General features: G+C 53.7%; 2 protein-coding genes across 3 annotated transcripts in view; both read left to right on the top strand.

Annotated features, from left to right (window-relative positions):
• LOC142072426 (uncharacterized) overlaps positions 1-21,699 on the top strand; it is a 65,599-nt gene that overhangs the window by 27,518 nt on the left and 16,382 nt on the right. The window lies entirely within an intron of this gene.
• Positions 1-21,699, top strand: part of LOC142072626 (integrin alpha-D-like) — a 33,317-nt gene that overhangs the window by 1,714 nt on the left and 9,904 nt on the right. Inside the window, exons 2-17 of one of the 2 annotated variants that reach the window (XM_075130074.1) lie at positions 8,337-8,451; positions 8,596-8,699; positions 8,912-8,976; positions 9,689-9,803; positions 11,349-11,479; positions 11,741-11,886; positions 12,304-12,457; positions 14,050-14,200; positions 14,577-14,650; positions 14,746-14,875; positions 15,031-15,179; positions 16,625-16,765; positions 17,080-17,286; positions 18,867-18,997; positions 21,167-21,324; positions 21,494-21,648. In XM_075130074.1, the coding sequence (XP_074986175.1) occupies positions 8,337-8,451; positions 8,596-8,699; positions 8,912-8,976; positions 9,689-9,803; positions 11,349-11,479; positions 11,741-11,886; positions 12,304-12,457; positions 14,050-14,200; positions 14,577-14,650; positions 14,746-14,875; positions 15,031-15,179; positions 16,625-16,765; positions 17,080-17,286; positions 18,867-18,997; positions 21,167-21,324; positions 21,494-21,648 (2,126 nt within the window). Of the gene's footprint in view, positions 1-8,336; positions 8,452-8,595; positions 8,700-8,911; positions 8,977-9,433; positions 9,484-9,688; positions 9,804-11,348; positions 11,480-11,740; positions 11,887-12,303; positions 12,458-14,049; positions 14,201-14,576; positions 14,651-14,745; positions 14,876-15,030; positions 15,180-16,624; positions 16,766-17,079; positions 17,287-18,866; positions 18,998-21,166; positions 21,325-21,493; positions 21,649-21,699 lie in introns of those variants that run through there. The other variant, XM_075130073.1, reaches the window with a different exon arrangement.

The following is a 21,699-nucleotide window of genomic DNA, read 5'->3' as shown; positions in this document are numbered from 1 at the left end:
CTATCCCAGAGTGCTCCATTGTGACCGCTCTGGACAGCACTCTCAACTCAGATGCACTGGCCAGGTAGACAGGAAAAGAACCGCGAACTTTTGAATTTCAATTTCCTGTTTGGCCAGCGTGGCAAGCTGCAGGTGACCCTGCAGAGCTCATCAGCAGAGGTGAGCATGATGGAGTCCCAGAATCGCAAAAGAGCTCCAGCATGGACCGAACGGGAGGTACGGGATCTGATCGCTGTATGGGGAGAGGAATCCGTGCTTTCAGAACTCCGTTCCAGTTTTCAAAATGCCAAGACATTTGTTAAAATCTCCAAGGGCATGAAGGACAGAGGCCATAACAGAGACCCGAAGCAGTGCTGCGTGAAACTTAAGGAGCTGAGGCAAGCCTACCAGAAAACCAGAGAGGCGAATGGCTGCTCCGGGTCAGAGCCCCAAACATGCCGCTTCTATGATGAGCTGCGTGCCATTTTAGGGGATTTAGCCACCACTACCCCAGTTGTGTTGTTTGACTCCTTCAATGGAGATGGAGGCAACACGGAAGCAGGTTTTGGGGATGAGAAAGATGATGATGATGAGGTTGTAGACAGCTCACAGCAAGCAAGCGGAGAAACCAGTTTTTCCGACAGCCAGGAACTGTTTCTCACCCTGGACCTGGAGCCAGTACCCCCCGAACCCACCCAAGGCTGCCTCCTGGACCAGGCAGGCGGAGAAGGGACCTCCGGTGAGTGTACCTTTTAAAATATTGTACATGGTTTAAAAGCAAGCATGTGTAATGATTAATTTGCCCTGGCATTTCCGGCTCTCCTGGATGTAGTCCCAAAGCCTTTGCAAAAGGTTTCTGGGGAGGGCAGCCTTATTCCGTCCACCATGGTAGGACACTTTACCACTCCAGGCCAGTAGCACGTACTCGGGAATCATTATAGAACAAAGCATTGCAGTGTATGTTTGCTGGCGTTCAAACAACATCCGTTCTTTATCTCTCTGTGTTATCTTCAGGAGAGTTTTCAGAGTAACAGCCGTGTTAGTCTGTATTTGCAAAAAGAAAAGGAGTACTTGTGGCACCTTAGAGACTAACCAATTTATTTGAGCATGAGCTTTCATGAGCTACAGCTCACTTCATCGGTGAGCTGTAGCTCACGAAAGCTCATGCTCAAATAAATTGGTTAGTCTCTAAGGTGCCACAAGTACTCCTTTCCTCAGGAGAGTGATATCATTCATGGTCACCTGGTTGAAATAGGGTGCTTTTCTTCAGGAGACACTCAGAGGTGCCCATTCCTGCTGGGCTGTTTGCCTGTGGCTAACAGAAATGTTCCCCGCTGTTAGTCACGGGGAGGGGTGAGGGGTGAGGGGTTAGCCACGCGGTGCAGGGAGGCAAAATGCAAGCTTGTAACGAAAGCACATGTGCTATGTATGTAATGTTAACAGTAAGGTTTACCCTGAAAGAGCGTACCCATTGTTCTATAAAATGTGTCTTTTTAAATACCACTGTCCCTTTTTTTTTCTCCACCAGCTGCATGTGTTTCAATGGTCACAGGATCTTCTCCTTCCCAGAGGTTAGTGAAGATTAGAAAGAGAAAAAAACGCACTCGTGATGAAATGTTCTCCAAGCTCATGCTGTCCGCCCAAACTGACAGAGCACAGATGAATGTGTGGAGGCAGACAATGTCAGAGTGCAGGAAAGCACAAAATGACCGGGAGGAGAGGTAGCAGGCTGAAGAGAGTAAGTGGCAGGCTGAAGAGAGGGCTGAAGCTGAAAGGTGGCGGCAGCGTGATGAGATGAGGCAGGATTCAATGCTGAGGCTGCTGGAGGACCAAACCAGTATGCTCCAGGGTATGGTTGAGCTGCAGAAAGGCAACTGGAGCACTGACTGCCGCTACAGCCCCTGTGTAACCAACCGCCCTCCTCCCCAAGTTCCATAGCCTCCTCACCCAGACGCCCAAGAAATCGGTTGGGGGGCCTCCGGCCACCCGGCCACTCCACTCCAGAGGATTGCCCAAGCAACAGAAGGCTGGCATTCAATAAGTTTTAAAGTTGTAAACTTTTAAAGTGCTGTGTGGCCTTTTCCTTCCCTCCTCCACCACCCCTCTTGGTGCTTCTCTCCTCCACCACCCCTCCTGGGCTACCTTGGTAGTTATCCCCCTATTTGTGTGATGAATGAATAAAGAATGCATGAATGTGCAGCAACAATGACTTTATTGCCTCTGCAAGTGGTGATCGAAGGAAGGTGGGGAGGGTTGTTAGCTTAAAGGGAAGTAGAGTGAACCAAGGGGCGGGTGGTTTCATCAAGGAGAAACAAACAGAACTTTCACACCGTAGCCTGTCCAGTCATGAAACTGGTTTTCAAAGCTTCTCTGATGAACACTGCGCCCTCCTGTGCTCTTCTAACCGCCCTGGTGTCTGGCTGTGTGTAACCAGCAGCCAGGCAATTTGCTTCAACCTCCCACCCCACCATAAACGTCTCCCCCTTACTCTCACAGATATTGTGGAGTGTACAGCAAGCAGTAATAACAGTGGGAATATTGGTTTCGCAGAGGTCTAACCGAGTCAGTAAACTGCGCCAGCGTGCTTTTAAACGTCCAAATGCACATTCTACCACCGTTCTGCACTTGCTCAGCCTGTAGTTGAACAGCTCCTGACTACTGTCCAGGCTGCCTGTGTACGGCTTCATGAGCCATGGCATTAAGGGCTAGGCTGGGTCCCCAAGGATAACTATAGGCATTTCAACATCCCCAATGGTTATTTTCTGGTCTGGGAAGAAAGTCCCTTCCTGCAGCTTTTGAAACAGACCAGAGTTCCTGAAGATGCGTGCGTCATGTACCTTTCCCGGCCATCCCACGTTGATGTTGGTGAAACGTCCCTTGTGATCCACCAGTGCTTGCAGCACTATTGAAAAGTACCCCTTGTGATTTACGTACTCGCTAGCTTGGTGCTCCGGTGCCAAGATAGGGATATGGGTTCCGTCTATGGGCCCACCACAGTTAGGGAATCCTATTGCAGCAAAGCCATCCACTATGACCTGCACATTTCCCAGGGTCACTACCCTTGATATCAGCAGATCTTTGATTGCATTGGCTACTTGCATCACAGCAGCCCCCACAGTAGATTTGCCCACTCCAAATTGATTCCCAACTGACCGGTAGCTGTCTGGCGTTGCAAGCTTCCACAGGGCTATTGCCACTCGCTTCTCAATTGTGAGGGCTGCTCTCATCTTGGTATTCTTGTGCCTCAGGGCAGGGGATAGCAAGTCACAAAGTTCCATGAAGTGCCCTTACGCATGCGAAAGTTTCACAGCCACTGGGAATCGTCCCAGACCTGCAACAGTATGTGGTCCCACCAGTCTGTGCTTGTTTCCTGGGCTCAGAATCGGCGTTCCACGGCATGAACCTGCCCCATTAGCAGCATGATGCCCACATTGCCAGGGCCCCTGCTTTGAGAGAAGTCTGTGTCCATGTCCTCATCACTCACGTCACCGCACTGATGTCGCCTACTCGCCCGGTATCGCTTTGCCAGGTTCTGGTGCTGCATATACTGCTGGCTAATGCGTGTGGTGTTTAATGTGCTCCTAATTGCCAAAGTGATCTGAGCGGGCTCCATGCTTGCCATGGTATGGCATCCGCACAGAAAAAAGGCGCGGAACGATTGTCTGCCATTGCTCTGACGGAGGGAGGGGCGACTGACGACATGGCTTACAGGGAATTAAAATCAACAAAGGGGGTGGCTTTGCGAGAAAACTGAATGGCTGCCTCAAGGATAGAACTCAAAACCTCAAGGATAGAACTCAAAACTGGGTTTAGCAGGCCGTTGATTTCACAGAGGGAGGGAGGGAGGAGAAAATGAATACAAAACAAATCTGGTCTATTTCTTGTTTTGAGCCACTTCATCTATCTTTATACATCTTGCTGGCAGGAGACTGTGCAGTACGACCGCTAGCCATCAACATCTCCTATGTGCTCGGCAGAAGACGGTGCAGTATGACGACTGGCCATCATCTTCTGCTAGCTGGAGGTTAAAAGACAGTGCACTGCCGGTCGGACTCAATCACCATGAGCCAAAACAAGGGAAATGACCTGGCTGAGTCACTCCCATGTTTGCCCAGGCACCCAGTTAAAAGAGCACCCAGGACTATGTCGATGATGGCTACTAGTCATACTGCACTGTCTGCTGCCAAAAGGCAATTAACTGCTGCTGTGTAGCAATGCAGTACCACATCTGCCAGCACCCAGGAGACATACGGTGACGGTTAGCTGAGCGGGCTCCATGCTTGCCGTGGTATGGCGTCTGCATAGGTAACTAAAAAAAAAGGCGCGAAACGATTGTCTGCTGCTGCTTTCATGGAGGGAGGGAGGGAACGGGGGCCTGACGATATGTACCCAGAACCCACCCGCGACAATGTTTTAGCCCCATCAGGCACTGGGATCTCTACCCAGAATTCCAATGGGCAGCAGAGACTGCGGGAACTGTGGGATAGCTACCCACAGTGCAACACTCCGGAAGTTTACGCTTGCCTCAGTACGGTGGAAGCACTCTGCCGAGTTAATGCACTTAATGCACTTAGAGCATTTTCTGTGGGGACACACACACTCGAATATATAAAAACGATTTCTAAAAAAAGTCTTCTATAAATTCAACCTAATTTCATAGTGTAGACATACCCTGAGAGTAATTAACCACTGGAACAATTTACCAGGGGTCGTGATGGATTCCCCGTCACTGGCAATTTTACATCAAGATTGGATCTTTTTCTAAATGTTCCAATCTAGTTCAAACAGGGATTAATTCAGAGAAGCTCTCTGGCTTGTGTTACGCAGAAAGTCAGGGTAGATGAACACAGCGGTTCCTTCTGGCGTTCTATTCTGTAATTCTATGAAGGTTGATCTGCCCCTGCGACCTTACAGAAAGTCCCCCTCCCCCCGTGAATCCGGGTCGGCAAGAGATAAATCAAGGGCTTCATTCACCAGTGCTAAACACACTCCTTAGATTTCTTCTTCACATGGAAGTTTCTGCTGCTATGCAAATGAATGCATGGGCAATTTGCATAAAATGGCCATCCAGGGCTAGACACAAAGGAAACTTGAATGAACTGGTGGGGAGCGGCTGGTTGTCAGGACTCCTGGGTTCTATCCCCAGCTCTAAGAGGGGAGTGGGGTCTGGTGCTCAGTTTCAGAAAGGTTTTGGAATGAACTTGCTAAGGGTACAGCTAATGATGAGATTTTACATAGGGTAATTAACACTATTACCATCGGGTGGGCAGGACATTCCCGATCAACTCCACATTTTCAGTTCAAAGCAGAACTGTCTGTTAGTGATGGCATCTTGTTTAGAGGAAATAGAATAGTGGCGCCAAAGATGTTACAAGCTGACATGCTCACAAGAGGACATGAAGGACGCTTGGAACTGGAGAAATATCAATGCAGAGCCAGAGAGAGAATGTACTGGCCACAAATGAGCAATGAGCTAGCGAAATTGTTAAAATGTGTGAAACAGGCCCCCAGTGCCAACCTAAACAGAGTAAAAGAGGCTATGTTGGTAAGCAATGAACAGTGAAGGGCATGATCTGAAGTTGGTGTGGATCTATTTGCATATGCAGGTGGGGACTCTGTTTTGACACTGGATTATAATTCTCATTCTCTGGAGGTGGTTTTATTTGAAAATAACACACCAAAAAACATATTATAATGTACATGAAATCCGTATTTTGCAGGCATGGAATCCCTGAAGTTATTTGCCCGGCGCTGAGATGCAGCCACCTATGGGGTGGGGCCTGGGGGCTGTTTGTACAAGGATTCCTTCACCCAGCACTGAGATGTGGCCACTTGTTGGGTCTCTCTGGGAGGGGATGGGGGGAGGTGTGACTCTCACTCTCCATGGGGCACGTGTGCTTGGTAAGATGTGGGCTGGGGTTGGTGGGCAGGAAATGGATGTGGTTGGCATGGTCCTGCTGTAAAGCGACCACAGCTTCTTCCTCATTCAAGGTCATGTCTCCTCTGTCTGTGAAGCTGGGACCTCTCAGGGCATGGGGGGAGGTCACACATTGTGTTGGCTGAGAATGAGAATGAGAGATTTGAGGCTGGGACTGGGGACTTTGAGGCACATTGGGAGATGTGTCCTAAAAAGGGAAGAAGGGAAGACTGGGGGAGCCTGCCCACGCCCTCTCAGCACCCCTTTTGTCCAACCAGCCCCACAATTTCTCAACCTCACCCCCCAGCCCCACAATTCTGCACCCCACCTTGCCCCACATCTGCTCCTCCTGCAAATCTGGACAGTCTTTATAGTCTCCCACCCTGGAGGGGGCAGCTCCAAGGCGACTCTCCTTCCCAGGTCTGGGCTTGCAGGGATGGAGAGGGCAGAAGGGCCAGGGGAGAGGAGAGAAGAGCCAACTGGAGAGATTCTTACACTCCCTACTTCTCTCCCACAATTCCTTTCACCTCTGCTTGCCTCCTGCAGCAGCCCTGATTGGCTATCAGGAGGTGGGGATGTGGGGAAGATCAGCCAGTTGGAAAGGGGTTTCCCCACTCACCCACTTCCCCCAGCCAGTCCCACAGAGGATGGCGGGGAGTTAGTTAGCTACCCAAATGCATTAGGGATTCAGTGTTGCCATCCACTGCCTGTTTCTTGTGTGACATGAGTTTAGTGGGTCTTAGCTTCAGCTCCCACAACACAAATTTTAAATTTTGCCACAGTGTGATGCTGTGGCCAAAAGGGCTATTGCGATCCGTGTATGCATGAACTGGGGAATCTCGAGAAGGAAGAGAACCTCAGAGTTATGAACACCAGAGTTAGGAACTGACCAGCCAACCCCACACTTCATTTGAACCAGAAGTACGCACCCAGGCAGAAGCAGAGCCTGCCCCGCCCCCAAAGCAAATACAGTATGGTGCTGTGTTAGATGTAAACTACTAAAAATATAAAGGGGAAGCTGCATTTTTCTTCTGCATAGTAAAGTTTCAAAGCTGTATTAAGTCAATGTTCAGTTGTAAACTTTTGAAAGAACTGTAATGTTTTGTTCAAGTTACGAACATTTCAGAGTTAGGAACAACCTCCATTCCCGGGGTGTTCATAACTCTGAGGTTCTATTGCATTTTACCTCTGTATTTGACCCTGGTGCGACCCCCTTCTGGACTAGTGAGTCCAGTTCTGGTGACCACAGTTCATGAAGGATGTTGATAAATTGGAGAGGGGTCAGAGAAGAGCCATGAGACTAATGAAAGGATTGGAAAACCTGCCTCATAGTGATAGACTCAAGGAGATCAATCTAGTTAAGGGAAGGTTAAGGGGTGGCTTGACCCAAGTCTAGGAGTACTTATGAGAAGAACAAATATTTAATATTGGTCTCTTCAACCTAGCAGATAAAGGGTAACACGATCCAGTGGCTGAACGTTGATGACAGGCAAACAATGGCCATGCCTACCCTAGCGATCGTACAGCGGCACAGCTGTACCCATGCAGCTGCATTGATGTAAGATCGCTCGTGTAGCTACCCTGTGCCGACAGGAAAGAGCTCTCCGGTCAACGTAATTAAACGACCACAGTGAGTGCTGGTAGCTCTGTTGGTGGGAGAAGCTCTCCTGCCGCCACAGGGTTCTGCACACTGCCACTTATGCCAGCGAAACTTATGTCGCTCAGAGGTGTGGTTGTCTCAGACCCCTGAGTAACACAAGTTTTGCCGCCGTAAGTGGTAGTGCAGACTTGGCTCGTGACTGCAAATAAAACCGACATTTTAACAGGAAGCGTAATTCACCCTTGGAACAGTTTGCCATGAGTTGTGGTGGATTCTCCATCACTGGACATTTAAAATCATGGTTGGACGTTTGTCTGACAGACCTGCCGTAGTTCAATCAGGAATGAATGCAGGGAAGTTCTCTGGCCTGTGTTATCCGGGAGGTCAGACTAGACGATCACAATGGTCCCTTCCGGCCTTGGAATCTATCAGTCTGTGAAGTCTCTGATCTGACCCTGGAACCCCGACAGGAAGTGCACCCGCTATGGATCAGCGTCAGGGAAGCTGATGGAGACAAATCTAGGGCTCCGTTCACCAGCATTAGCTCCACTCTTGATATTTATTTTTAAGCGGGAGTGACTGGCACGATGCAAATAAATGCAGGGAATGATTTGCATAATATGGCCCTTGAGGACTAGGGAGCAGGTGGTGAGGAGCTGGGAGTCAGGACACCTGGGTTCTATCTCTGGCTTGGGAGAGGAGTGGGATTTGTTGAGTTAGAGCCGGGTGTGTGTGTGTGGAATTCAGTCCCGTAGCCAGAAGGAGCCGGCCCCTCAGCCCCAACCACTGGCCCGTTCTCCAAAGGGGAAGCTCTAACTGGTGACTGTTTAACCCCTGCAGTGCTGGCCCCAAGCCGTGAATTCAGTGTGGACGTGGAGGGACCCATCACCTTCCAGGAGGCAGCAGCGGGGTTTGGGCAGACCGTGGTGCAGTTCGGGAGTGCCAGCACTCGGGGGTAAGGGCTGAATGTGGGCTCAGGGCCCCACATGACTCATGCCCAATGCTAAGGGGCTTGTCTGGCTGGGCTGCCCCTCGTGGGACCCACTCCCCTGGGAGTGATGGGGCATCCTCCTAGCCCCCCTCTGTTCTCTCCCTGCAGGCTGATCGTCGGGGCCCCGCTGCAGATGGGAGACATGAATGACACCGGCAAAGTTTACAAGTGTGATCTGGGCTCCAGACGCTGCCAGGAGATCCCCATCCAGAGTAGGGGCACCCTGTGCTGTGGGGTGCAGCAATAGGATTGGGGTAGGAGTCAGGACTCCTAGGCTCTGTCCTCAGCTGTGGGAGGGAGTGGGGTGGGGTCTAGTGGTTAGAGCAGGGGGAGCTGCGAGTCAGGAATCCTCGGTTCTATCCTCTGCTCTGGGAGAGGAATGGAGTTTATCTGCTCACCCTGGTTTGCTTCTCTCTCCTGTCAGGGCCTCCCGATGCCATGAAGATGTCCCTTGGTTTGTCTCTGGCTGCCCGAGGCTCCGAGTTCCTGGTAGGTACCACACCGAGGGGAAATGGGAGTGGGGTCCGATATTTGCTCCCTTGTCATTCCCGGGGCCAGCTCCCCCCACCCCCGCAAACCGCACTACTCATGGATGGTAGTAACTGGGCTGTGTCAGAATGACTGGGGCAACGGTGCAGAGGTAACAATTGGGAGATGTTACCATGATTATACAATAACTGCAAGGGCTGTTGGTAACTCCTGTAATTGGAAGGGGGGCACAAGGATGCAGTGGGGAATGGTGGTAGCCAGGTATCCATGCTTTGGCAACAGTGACCGTGAGATGATGTTGTGCGGGATGGAGGCAACTGGCTGATGTTGCCATGGTGACAGTGACTGGAAGGAAGCAGGAAGCTGACATAGAAGGAAGCATTGTAACTGGGTTGTCGCCATGGTTACAGTGACTGTGCATGAATATAGCAGGGAGCATGGCAACTGGGTGACACTGATATGGCAACAGTGACTGGGTGCTGCCATAGCAGGGAGCGTGGGAACCAGGTGATGCCACCGTGTGACTCCCCTGTCTCCTCTCTGGGAGCTCGGTGCTGGGACTGGGGTCCTGTCTGCCCCAAGGGGGTCCCCTGCCCTGGCAGGGCCTTTCCCTGCATATCCATGGGGGAGAGCCGGCCCCAGGCTCTCTCCCACACCCTCAGTGCTCTGTTCAGAGGGGCACCTACTGATCCCGTGCCTTCTTGTGCCCCAGGTGTGCGGCCCCACGGTGCACCGGGCTTGTGGGGAGAACATGTACGTCAACGGCTACTGCTTCCTCCTGGACCAGAGCCTCCAGCAGATCCAGCGCATCCCAGACACCCAGCCAGGTGAGGGGTGACGCAGGGGTGTGGGGGGGACCTACGCTCTGGGGTTATGGGTGGTACACGGGTGTAACGATGCTGGTTCTGGCGGGACCCAACTGAGAGTGCCAATTCAGGAGAAATTGCTTCAAGCAGGGCAGTTACAGCCCAAGGCTGGGGTTTCTATGCACACCAAGGCAAACCAAACCAGCCAGACAGAGAAGACTTTCGTTTTACCCCACTGGCTCACCACAAGTCACACAAGCAATTCCCTTAGACACCCCAGTTTCCCAGTATCACCACCAGTGCCCCTCGTTATGGGGACGAATGGTTATGAAAACCAATATCCCAGTAAAAGAAAAGAGGTTCTCTCTATCCCAAAGGACCAAGCCCCAGACCCAGGTCAATATACAAATCAGATCTTACTTACAAATCACGCTATTGCCAATCCTTTAGAATCTAAAATCTAAAGGTTTATTCATAAAAGGAAAAAGATATAGATGAGAGCTAGAATTGGTTAAATGGAATCGATTACATACAGTAATGGCAAAGTTCTTGGTTCACGCTTGCAGCAGTGATGGAATAAACTGCAGGTTCAAATCAAGTCTCTGGAGAACATCCACAGCTGGGATGGGTCATTCAGTCCTTGGTTCAAAGCTTCAGTGTAGCCAAGTCCCTCCAGAGGTAAGAAGCAGGATTGAAGACCAGATGGAGAAGCTGCAGCAGCTTTTTAAATTCTCTTGCCATGTGGTCTTTCTTCCTTTGTCTCAAAGACAAGCTGTCCATCACATGGCCTGGAAACACCTCAGAGTTCTGTCCATAGGCAGGTCCCTGCATACTTTGCTGAGTCACAAGGTGTGTCTGCCTTCTCTCAATGGGTCAGTTGTATCGCTGATGGTCCTTAATGGGCCATCAAGCAGGCTAGGCAGAGCTGACACCAACTTGTCTGGGGTGTCACCCAGAAGCATAGCATAAGTTTGAAACACAGACAGTATAGAGCCAAAATTCATAACTTCAACTACAAAAATGATACACACATATAGACAGCATAATCATAACCAGCAAACCATAACCTTGCCTTAGACACCTCATTTGACCCCCTTTATATAAGATTTGGTGCCACTACAGGACCTTGGTTGCAACGATGATCTATACGGTCCCAGATTATGTCAATAACGTCACAACGGGCCATGGGAAGTTGGAGGGGAGATGGGTCTAGACGGTCCCATGGGTCCGATATGGGTTGGGATAGCAGGTTAGGTGGGCCCATTGGTTTGATTCAGGATGTCAGTGGGAGCTGGAAATCAGGACTCCTGGGTTCTGTCCCAGCTCTGGCGGGGGATGTGGTGTATTTTTTCCATCCCAGTGCATGTCATGCTCTACTCTCACGATCCCTCAATGGCAGGAACGGGATGATATTGTGACAGGGGGGCCCATTGGTCTTATCTGGGGTTGCAGGGTGGGGGCAGGATACCAGGTTAGATGGACCCATTGGTCTGGTCTAGCTCTTTCTACTCCATGTTTGTGGAGTTGAGTCAGGAGTCAGATGTATTTCTTTCCTCTCCCCATCAGAGTGTCCTAAATATGTCACAGACATAGCGCTCCTCATTGATGGCTCTGGCAGCATCGCACGTGAGGATTTTAAAAAGATGAAGACGTTTCTCTCTGAGATCATGAAGTGTTTCCGCAGCACCGACACGCAGGTAACGGGTAGAGGCTGAACCCTGACTACTTACCCTGCCCTTCGCAGTCAGTGCTGACCCCAATACCCCAGTGCGGCACTAGGGGGTGCTGTGCTGCAGGGAGGAGCAATAGATTTTGCATCCTAAACCAGGAAAAAATTCCCACAGAACCAGCTACATCCAGACTGCCTGCCCCAGCCCTTAACTGAGTCGGATTCCTGCTTTTCTGACCTTCCACCACTGGGGTTGTTTTTCTCTCTTCTTCCCTGCTTCCTCCCGCAGTTTGCCCTCATGCAGTACTCGCACGAATTAAGAGAGCACTTCGACTTCTTACAGTACAGGAGGAGTCACGACCATGATCACCTTCTCCAGGGTGTTAAGCAGCTTCGTGGAACTACACACACAGCCACTGCCATCCGGGAAGTGGTGTAGGTATTGCCCTCCTCCCTGTGCTGACTCCACAGGGAATGGGCTGTAAGGACTCCTGGGTTCTATCCCCAGCTGTGGGAGGGGACTAGTGGTTAGAGCAGGGAGCATCAGGACTCTTGGGCTCTGTCCCCAACTCTGGGAGGGGAGAGGGCACTAGTAGGTTAGAGTGGGGTGGGGATGCTGGGAGCAAGGACTCCGGGGTTCTATTGCAAGCTCTGAGCCTCTGTTGCCATGTGACTTTAAGCAAGGAATGTCCCCTCCCTGTGCCTCAGTTTCCCCTTCAGTAAAATGGGGACATGACAGTGACCCCCTTTGTAAAGGACTTTGAGATCTGCAATGCCAAAGCAGTGGACAAGAGCTAGGTGTTATTACGTATCAATAACCCTCCCAGGCATTCCCCACCCCCCCTTTTCCAGGCAGAAGCTGTTCACCTCTGGGAGAGGCGCTAGGGATGAGGCCACCAAGGTTCTCATTGTGATCACAGATGGGCAGAAATACAACGACCCGCTTTCTTATTCAGATGCCATCCCCGAGGCTGAGAGAGCTGGAATCATCCGCTACGCCATCGGGGTGAGCTGCGGCCATGTGGAGAACTAGTAGGGATCTGAGCCCCTGTCCAGGTTCCCATTAGATAAGGGAAAAGAACTGACCCAGGGTTGTAACTGGGTCAACGTGTGACGTTATAGGAGAGCTGGAGCTCCTCTCTTGTTCAGGTTGAGCAGAGCTGTCTAGTTACAGGTTGGGTTTTCTCCCTGCCCTACTGTCCACGTGCTGACTCAGATTGCCATGAAATTTGGAATTCCTCATGGGGACACAGGTTAGGATTTGGGGTCACTTGAACTAGGGGCTCCTGACATACAGCCCCCCCGGTTAAACAGCAAAATCACCCGGTTCTAATAGTTTTTTCTGCACACACCTAGGGCTCAAACAATGGCTCTGATCCTCCCCAAATTGGTGTCAGTCACTTGACACTTATCTCCATGAAACTGCTGAGCCAAAGAGATTGAAATGAGCATCAGCAGCAAGATAAAGGGCAAGTCTACGCGACAAACTTAAAAGTCGACTTAAGTTACCTTGTCACACAGCCACCTCAGTAATTCAATCATTTTTTCATGTCCACATTATCCTCCTTCTGTTGGTGGTGCACGTCCTGACCAGGAGCGCTTGTACCGACTTAACTGTCAGCGTGGGGCATGGTGGGGCCCTGACAGCCAGCGCCCGCAGGCAATATAAGCAATGTGGTGCCTATGCGGACACTGCACCGACCTGACTACATTGAGCTCAGTACACCGGCTCTTGCGGAAGTGGAGTTATGAAGTCGGTGTGGTGGACGAGTTACATGGGTGGGAGCTACACTTTAGCGAGGCCGCTTACAGAGTTAGGTCGACGTAAGCCTTACATCAACAAACTCGGGTTTAGAATCATAGATTCCCAGGCCAGAAGTGACTTTTGCAGTCATCTAGTCTGAGCTCTCATGGAGCACAGGCCAGAGAACTGCCCCAAATAATCCCTGCTGAAACCAGAGCAGATCTCTTAGAAAACCAGCCAGTCTTGAGATAAAAATTGCCAGGGATGGAGAATCCACCACGGCCTGTGGTGAGCTGCTCCAAGGGTTAATTCCCCTCACGGTTAAACCTGACACCTTCTTTCCAATCTGAATGGGTGTAAATTCCGTTTCCAGCCATTGGATCTTGTTTGACCTTTGTCTGCTGCTTACGTCGGGCCCAGCAACGGGGAGGTGCCTGACTCCACCTCTGAACTGACTGCACACAACCCACCCAGACAAGCGCAGTGGTCCCGGCCCTTCACCCCTTGCCCTGAGGTGTCCCCCGGAGACATTGCCCGCACTCACCCCTCACTACGCCCTGGAGGTTGAGTCATGCTGGGCCCCAGAGCGCTGACAATCCCCATGGCAAGGAGACCCCTGTGCCCTGCTGCTGGTACAACCGACACAACTCGGTGCTGAAATGGGGCAGGCTCCATAACTCCAGGCTCCAGCGGCCCGCCACCCCCCACTCACCAGAGCGGCACATGGCGCTGACTGAGCCATGCCTCTCTAGGGCCCAGCAGGGCTCGGGGCGGGTGGGTGTTGGCCCAGGGCTCTGGGCTGTGAGTGACGCCCATGCCCTGGTCTCTCCTGTACCTCCCTCTATGCCGTGAAGGTTGGTGAGGCCTTCTCCAGAGCTACTGCCCAACGGGAGCTCCAGGAGATCGCCTCTGAGCCCACCAAGGAGCACGTCTTCCGGGTGGACAATTTCGATGCCCTCCAGGGCATCCAGAACCAGCTGCAGGAGAAGATATTCGGTATCGAAGGTACCAAAGCCAGGGGAGGGGCCGCACTGGCCCTGGGGCTCTAGAAATGGGTTTTCAAGGCCGAGATGGGACGGGGAGCTGCTGGGAATCCAGAGCCCAAATAGGCCCCAAATATTCTCTCTTTCCCCATCCAACATGTATCCATTAATCTTCCTCCCTAAATGCCCCTGATGCCTTTCTCATCCGGGGGCCCCCGGGCAGGGGACTGGCTGGCTCAAGGGGCTGAGGAATGGGATACGGGGCCTTTTCTCTAGGGGGCGCTGGATCCAATCCAGCCTCAAGGGTGCGGAGACGGGCTGGCTCAGGGAATGGGACACGGGGCCTTTACTGTCTATGATGATCTCTCCTGTGTCTGTCTGTCTGTTTCTGTCCTCAGGTACCCAGTCTCAGAGCGGCAGCTCCTTCCAGCTGGAGATGTCCCAGGAAGGATTCAGCTCCCTGCTGTCCCCTGTGAGTGACTCCTGGCCCCAGGGTGTGTCTAGTAAATACATGCTGTGCTGTCTGTTCCCTGTAATCGGCCCCCTTTGCCGTCCCTGTCGATTTAGGATGGGCCTGTGCTGGGAGCGGTAGGAGCCTATGACTGGTCTGGTGGGGTATACCTGTACGGAAGCAGCGGGAAGCCAAGCTTCATCAACGTATCCAGAACCTCCACTGACATGAATGATGCTTACCTCGGTAAGAACAAACCCACCGAGCTTCCCTTACCTATTTAAACAGCCCCCGCGCCCCGCCCCAGAGGTGGCTGCATCTCAGTTCTGGGAAAGTTCTGTGCAGCACTGTTGTAGGGCTGTTTCCCATCTCACCTCCCCACGTCCCTCTTTTCCTTTGAGGTTATTCGTCTCAGGTCATCACAGCCAATGGGCAGAGCAGCTACTTGGTCGGGGCCCCTCGCTACCAACACGCTGGCAAAGTCATCCTGTTCTTCCGAGATACCAAGGGTGGGGAATGGACACCCAGATCAGAGGTGCTGGGAGAGCAGGTATGGAGAGTGTTACTGGTAATATGGAGTGTGGGTGTGAGAGAGAGAGGGCTGGAGGAAGCCTGTAAGATTTTGATATGGTGTAATATTTGTGTTTGGATTCACCTTCACGAACGATTCAGTCAGAGAGCCTCAGGCAGGGGATAAACTTGACTGGTTTAGGGAATTGCACCGCAGCTGACATTCAGCTTCTCTCCAATATCCCACTGCTGTTACCTTCACTTACAGTCTAGAGAGAGCTCATGAGACCGATACAGACAGAGGTCCAGACATACCAAGGGACTTAGGCGTTGTGATGCTTCAGGGAGGCGCCTAGCCCTGCCAGTGATCCATGAATGGGGGGAAGATAGGCACTCTTCCACCTAGCTCAAATGTCGGGCCTCATCCAGTAGGCAGGCTCAGAGCCACCACGATCTTCACAAACCAGCCGGAGGAGAAGAGGGAGGGCCTCCCTTATAGATGGTGGTTAGATTTCTCACCTAGGACGTGAACAACCCCTGGTTTGAGTCCCTGCTTTGCCTGATGAGGAAGAAGGCTTTAACCAGGGTTCTGCTGTCTCTCAGGGAGTGCCCTCACCACTGGGCCTTAGGGTGGTTGTGATTTGTACACGTTGTGCAGCCCAACTGATATTTAATGAGTCAATTAATTTGGAATAACTTTAACAGGCAAGACCGAGGGAGCGCTCAGCTCCGGGGTTAGGGCATTGACTTAAGAAATAGCAGACCCCTGTTCAAGTCCTCCTCTGACCACACATACCAGATGGTGCCCTACAGGTGGAGGAGCGTTTGTCTTCCCCCAGTTTGTGGATCCTGCTGGGGTGTGGTGGGAAATGGGCAACTGGCTGCCTAGAGTAAGACAGGAGTGCACATGCCCTGCCCTTGAGGCAGCAACATAAGGAGCTTCTACTGCAAAAACATAGGCACCAAGTCAGGTTAGGCACCTAAAGGGATCAGCAGCAGCCATGCAGAGGTTTTGTGAATCTCAGTGCACCTAAGTCTGGGGGTTAGGCACATAAGTACCTTTGTGGATCTGGGCTAGAGAGACTCAGGCAAGGAAAATTACATTACTAGTGATATTAGCAGTGTTCGAAAAGGATCACACTACACGAACGAAGTGAATTTCTCCAAGATCTAACTGCCTATACGTTCCAGCGGAACAGAACTTACAAGAGTGACTCAGTCAGTGAATAAACTTTTCTCGTGCTAGAACAGCCGCTAGAAAGAATTGCACCACAACTAGCATTCAGCGTCTCTCCAAGATCTAGCTGCCTCGTTGTGCAAGAACCCTTTCAGCAACAGCACCACCCGCTGTGCAGCGAGAGGCTGCGACTGAGGATGGAATGAGGATTGGGACTGAATCCTCATCCCCAGAGGGTGAGAAGGGTCCCAGTGGGAGAAGAAGGAGGAGGTGACTAAATGAAAGGGGTGACTTATCTGCCTCTCCAGATTGGCTCATATTTTGGGGGTACACTGTGCGCTGTGGACCTCGACAGAGATGGGAGCACGGACCTGGTTCTAATCGGAGCCCCCATGTACCATACACCTCTGAATGGAGGACGGGTCTATAACTGCCTGATTAACTGGCCGGTAAGAAAGAGGATGGAGCCAGGGGGAAGACGGATGGCCTGGGGTTCTTCTTTGCCTGCACTGCCATGGGGTTGTGATGCTGGGACAATTAGCATGGCAGTAGCAGGCGTGGTGCTCCAGGAAGTAGGATGGGGGGGGGGGGATCGTTCGGGGAAGCTTTTCCCTGCCAGTCAGAGCTGGCCCCGATGCCCCAGAGCGGCACCAAGGGGCACTGTGCTGCAGAGAGAGGGAAAGGGGGTCAGTGCGGGGGGTACTCTCTGCTGACAGTCAGTGCTGAACCTTTCCCCATGTGTCTTTTTGGATGGGACCTGCAGAGGGTGACGCTGACCTGCAGCAAGACACTGCAGGGGCAGATGGGGCAGGCGTTTGGGCGCTTCGGGGCCAGCATGTCCGAAATCGGGGACATCAGCGGGGACGGACAGACGGATGTGGCCATCGGGGCCCCCATGGAGAGCGACAATAGCGGGGCCTTGTACATCTTCCATGGGGAAAAGGGAGGCCTCAATCCCCAGTATAGACAGGTGAGCCCAGCCCGTGTGAGAAGGGGTCACCAGAAAGCCCCAAAGAGACATGATGGGGCCCCACAGCCCCCTAGTGCCTATTAGCCTGTAGTTGCCACTTTCCCATCCCTCACCCTCCGCTGCCCCCGAGTGCCCATTATACAGTACAGCTGCCCCTTTCCCACCCCTCACCCTCCGCTGCCCCCTAGTGCCCATAATACAGTACAGCCGCCCCTTTCCCACCCCTCACCCTCCGCTGCCCCCTAGTGCCCATAATACAGTACAGCCGCCCCTTTCCCACCCCTCACCCTCCGCTGCCCCCTAGTGCCCATAATACAGTACAGCTGCCCCTTTCCCACCCCTCACCCTCCGCTGCCCCCTAGTGCCCATTGTACAGTACAGCTGCCCCTTCCCCATCCCTCACCCTCTGCTGCCTCCTAGTGCCCATTGTACAGTACAGCCGCCCCTTTTCCACCCCTCACTCTCCGCTGACCCCAAGTGCCCATTGTACAGTACAGCCGCCCCTTTCCCACCCCTCACCCTCCGCTGCCCCCTAGTGCCCATTGTACAGTACAGCCGCCCCTTTCCCACCCCTCACCCTCTGCTGCCCCCTAGTGCCCATTGTACAGAACAGCCGCCCCTTCCCCAGCCCTCACTCTCCGCTGACCCCGAGTGCCCATTGTACAGTACAGCCACCCCTTTCCCACCCCTGACCCTCCACTGCCCCCTAGTGCCCATAATACAGAACAGCTGCCCCTTTCCTACCTCTCACCCTCCACTGCACCCTAGTTCCCATAATACAGTACAGCTGCCCCTTTCCTACCTCTCACCCTCCACTGCCCCCTAGTGCCCATTGTACAGAACAGCCGCCCCTTCCCCAGCCCTCACTCTCCGCTGACCCCGAGTGCCCATTGTACAGTACAGCCGCCCCTTTCCCACCCCTCACCCTCCGCTGCCTCCTAGTGCCCATAATACAGTACAGCTGCCCCTTCCCCACCTCTCACCCTCCACTGCCCCCTAGTGCCCATTGTACAGTACAGCCACCCCTTCCCCATCCCTCACCCTCCGCTGCCCCCTAGTACCCATTGTACAGTACAGCCGCCCCTTCCCCAGCCCTCACCCTCCGCTGCCCCCTAGTGCCCATTGTACAGTACAGCTGCCCCTTCCCCACCTCTCACCCTCCGCTGCCCCCTAGTGCCCATTGTACAGTACAGCCGCCCCTTTCCCACCCCTCACCCTCTGCTGCCCCCTAGTGCCCATTGTACAGTACAGCTGCCCCTTTCCCACCCCTCACCCTCCGCTGCCCCCTAGTGCCATTGTACAGTACAGCCGCCCCTTTCCCATCCCTCACCCTCCGCTGCTCCCTAGTGCCCATTGTACAGTACAGCCGCCCCTTTCCTACCTCTCACCCTCCACTGCCCCCTAGTGCCCATTGTACAGTACAGCCGCCCCTTTCCCACCCCTCACCCTCTGCTGCCCCCTAGTGCCATTGTACAGTACAGCCGCCCCTTTCCTACCTCTCACCCTCCACTGCCCCCTAGTACCCATTATACAGAACAGACGCCCCTTTCCCACCCCTTGCTGCTCTCTCTGCTCCACAGCGCATCGAGGGGTCACAGTTTCCCAGCAGGCTGCACTACTTTGGCCAGGCCGCCAGTGGAGGGAGAGACCTGACGGGGGATGGACTGCCAGACATCGCGGTGGGGGCACAAGGGCAGGTCCTGCTGCTGAGGTGAGTTACTCTGTGTCGTTGCGCTGCTCCACATGGCAGTCTCAGGCCTTGTCTACGCTACAGAGTTTTTTTGATAGAAGTTCTGTCCGCGATTAAGAAGCGCTATAATTTCACCGCTATTGCATGTTCACACTACGCTCCTTGTGTCGGCAGAGCGCATCCACACTTGGTGGTCTGGCACTGACAGTGAGAGCAGGGCTCTGGGTGGGTACCTATCCCAGGGTGCGACTCGCCACATTCTGCAGCTAGGAATTGAGGGAAGGCGGAGTGGATCGCAGCGCCTCATGGGTGCTCGCTCAGCGTCCCATGATGCATTGTTTTCTGTCCCAGCATTCCATGGGCTTCCGACCAATTTTAGTGGCATTTTTAACACCCCCTGTTTACTGTGCGCCCACCATCTCTGTGTGAAAGGATGGACCCCGCAATGCTCTCTACTGTTGTGGTCACTGCTTTGAACACACCGGAGCTGGTCAGGCAGTACATCGTGAGCACCCAATCTGTACAGCAATAGGAAGGGGTACTTCTCTGAGGTATGGCAGGTGCTTGTTGATCAGGCGGTCAGGTCGTAGATTTGCCAAATTTCTAGTCACACAGAACCGAATGCCTGCCCCTTCCCTGAGGCCCTATCCCTGCCCTCCCCCTTCCCCAAAGCCCCGCCCCCGCTCACTACATTCCCCCTCCATCGGTGGCTCGCTCTCCGCCACCCTCACTCACTCTCACTGGGCTGGGGCAGGAGTTGGAGTGTGAGAGGGGGTGAGGGATCTAACTGGGGGTGTGGACTCCAGGGTGGGGCCAATAATGAGGGGTTCAGGATGCAGGAGGGGGCTTGGCCTGGGGCAGGGAGTTGAGGTGTGTGAGGGCTCCGGCTGTGGTGCAGGATCTGGGGTGCGGCTGGGGATGAGGGGTTTGGGATGTAGGGGGGGCTCCAGGCTGGGGTGTGGGGTTGAGGGATTTGGAGTGAGGGAGGGGTCTGTGGGTTGAGGCAGAGGGTTGGGGTGCAGGAGGGGGTGAGGGCTGTGGGCTGGGGGTGCTGTCTATGGGGTGGGGACGGGGTGAGGAGTTCAAGGTGTGGGAGGGAGCTCTGGGCTGGAGCAAGGGGTTGGGGTGCAGAGGGGGTGAGGGCTCTGGGCTGGGGTTGCTGGCTCTGGGGTGGGGCTACGGATGAGGGGTTTGGAGTACAAGAGGGGACTCTGGGTGGGGGGGGCTCAGGGCTGGGGCACGGGGTTGGGAATCAGGATTGGGGCATGGACTGACCTCTGGCGGCTCCTGCTCAGCAGTGCAGTGGGGGCGGGGGGGGGGGTTAAGGCAGGCTCTCCTACTGCCATGCGCACCCCAGAAACAGCCAGCAGGTCTGGGTCCTAGGTGGGAGGGCAGGAGGCTTCACACACCACTCTTGCCACCGGCACCCCCACCCCCCGGCCCCAGCTCCCATTGGCCGGGGAGTGCAGAGCCAGCACTCAGAGAACGTGCCCCCCTGCCCCAGAGGCCGGACCTTCTGGCCAATTCTGGGGCGCAGCCCGGTGCCAGCCAGGACAGGAAGGGACGAGCTGGCCTTAGAGCCGCAGCACCCCCGTCCGGACTTTTAAAGGCCACCTGGTCAGCAGTGCTGACCGAAGTCGCCAGGGTCCCTTTTCGACCGGTTGTTCCATTTGAAAATCGGACACCCGGTCACCCTCTCAGGAAGGGCATTGTGGGACACCTCCTGGGGGCCAATCACAGCAACATGACCAAGCGCAGTCTTTATACTGGCACTTTGTCGACAAAACTTTGCCGCCAAAAGCTCGAAGCCTCTCGTCGAGGTGGTTTTACATTGTCGGCAAAACAGGAGAGTTTTGTCGCCATAAGTCACATTGTCGTGTGTAAACCTCCAGTGTTTTGTGGACAAATGCTGCCTTTTGTAGAAAAAATCTCTATAGTGTAGACAAGGCCGTAGTATTCTGAGTGTGAGTGTCTGTGACTGCTGCCCCCAGCTGGAGAATGGCACAAGGACAGCTCTGCTGCTCCCTTCTCTGCCCCCCAGCATCTCCTCTAGCAGAGCTGCGTGTCCATAACCCATCTCCCTTGGGTGCTGTGAGCACATCCAGGCTGGGTGGGAGGCTCAGGGGAGGGAGGGGGCCTGGCTCCATTGCAGAGAGCAGCTGGGTGACGGTTCTGTTCCTCCCATGGCAGGTCCCGGCCAGTGCTCAGAGTCGGGGTCTCCATCAGCTTCCAGCCCCCCAAGATCCCAACCTCAGCCTTCCACTGCCAGGGGCAGGAGCAGCTCAACACGGAGGCCAGCAGGGCAGAGGTCTGCTTCACTGTCACTAAGAGCACCAGGGACAGCCTAGGTCAGACCAAACCCCCACCCCCCATTCCCCTCCCCTCTGAGCGAGCCAGTCCCCTGTCCTGGGGATGGATCGGAACCAGCACCCCCTAGAAGGGCAAAGCCCTGTGTCCCATTTCCCCTTGAAGTTCCTGCTCTCAATTTCTCTGTCCCTCATTTCCCCTTCCCCGTAGGTGACAGGATCTCCAGCACCATCCAGTACAGCCTGGCTCTGGACCCCGGGCGGATGAAGATCCGAGCCGCCTTCAACTCCACCAGCCCCGTCCTAAGCAGGGAACTGAGGCTCGGCATCGAGACGAGATGTGAGATGTACCGGATAATGTTTCCTGTGAGTGTGGGGGGTCCTAACCCCTTCCCCTCCCACTGTGTCTGTCCCTCC

Source organism: Caretta caretta, chromosome 6 (assembly GCF_965140235.1).
Source record: "Caretta caretta isolate rCarCar2 chromosome 6, rCarCar1.hap1, whole genome shotgun sequence".
Lineage (NCBI taxonomy): Eukaryota > Metazoa > Chordata > Testudines > Cheloniidae > Caretta > Caretta caretta.
Note: the sequence above shows the minus strand (reverse complement) of the source record. Positions and strands in the feature narration are given on the sequence as shown.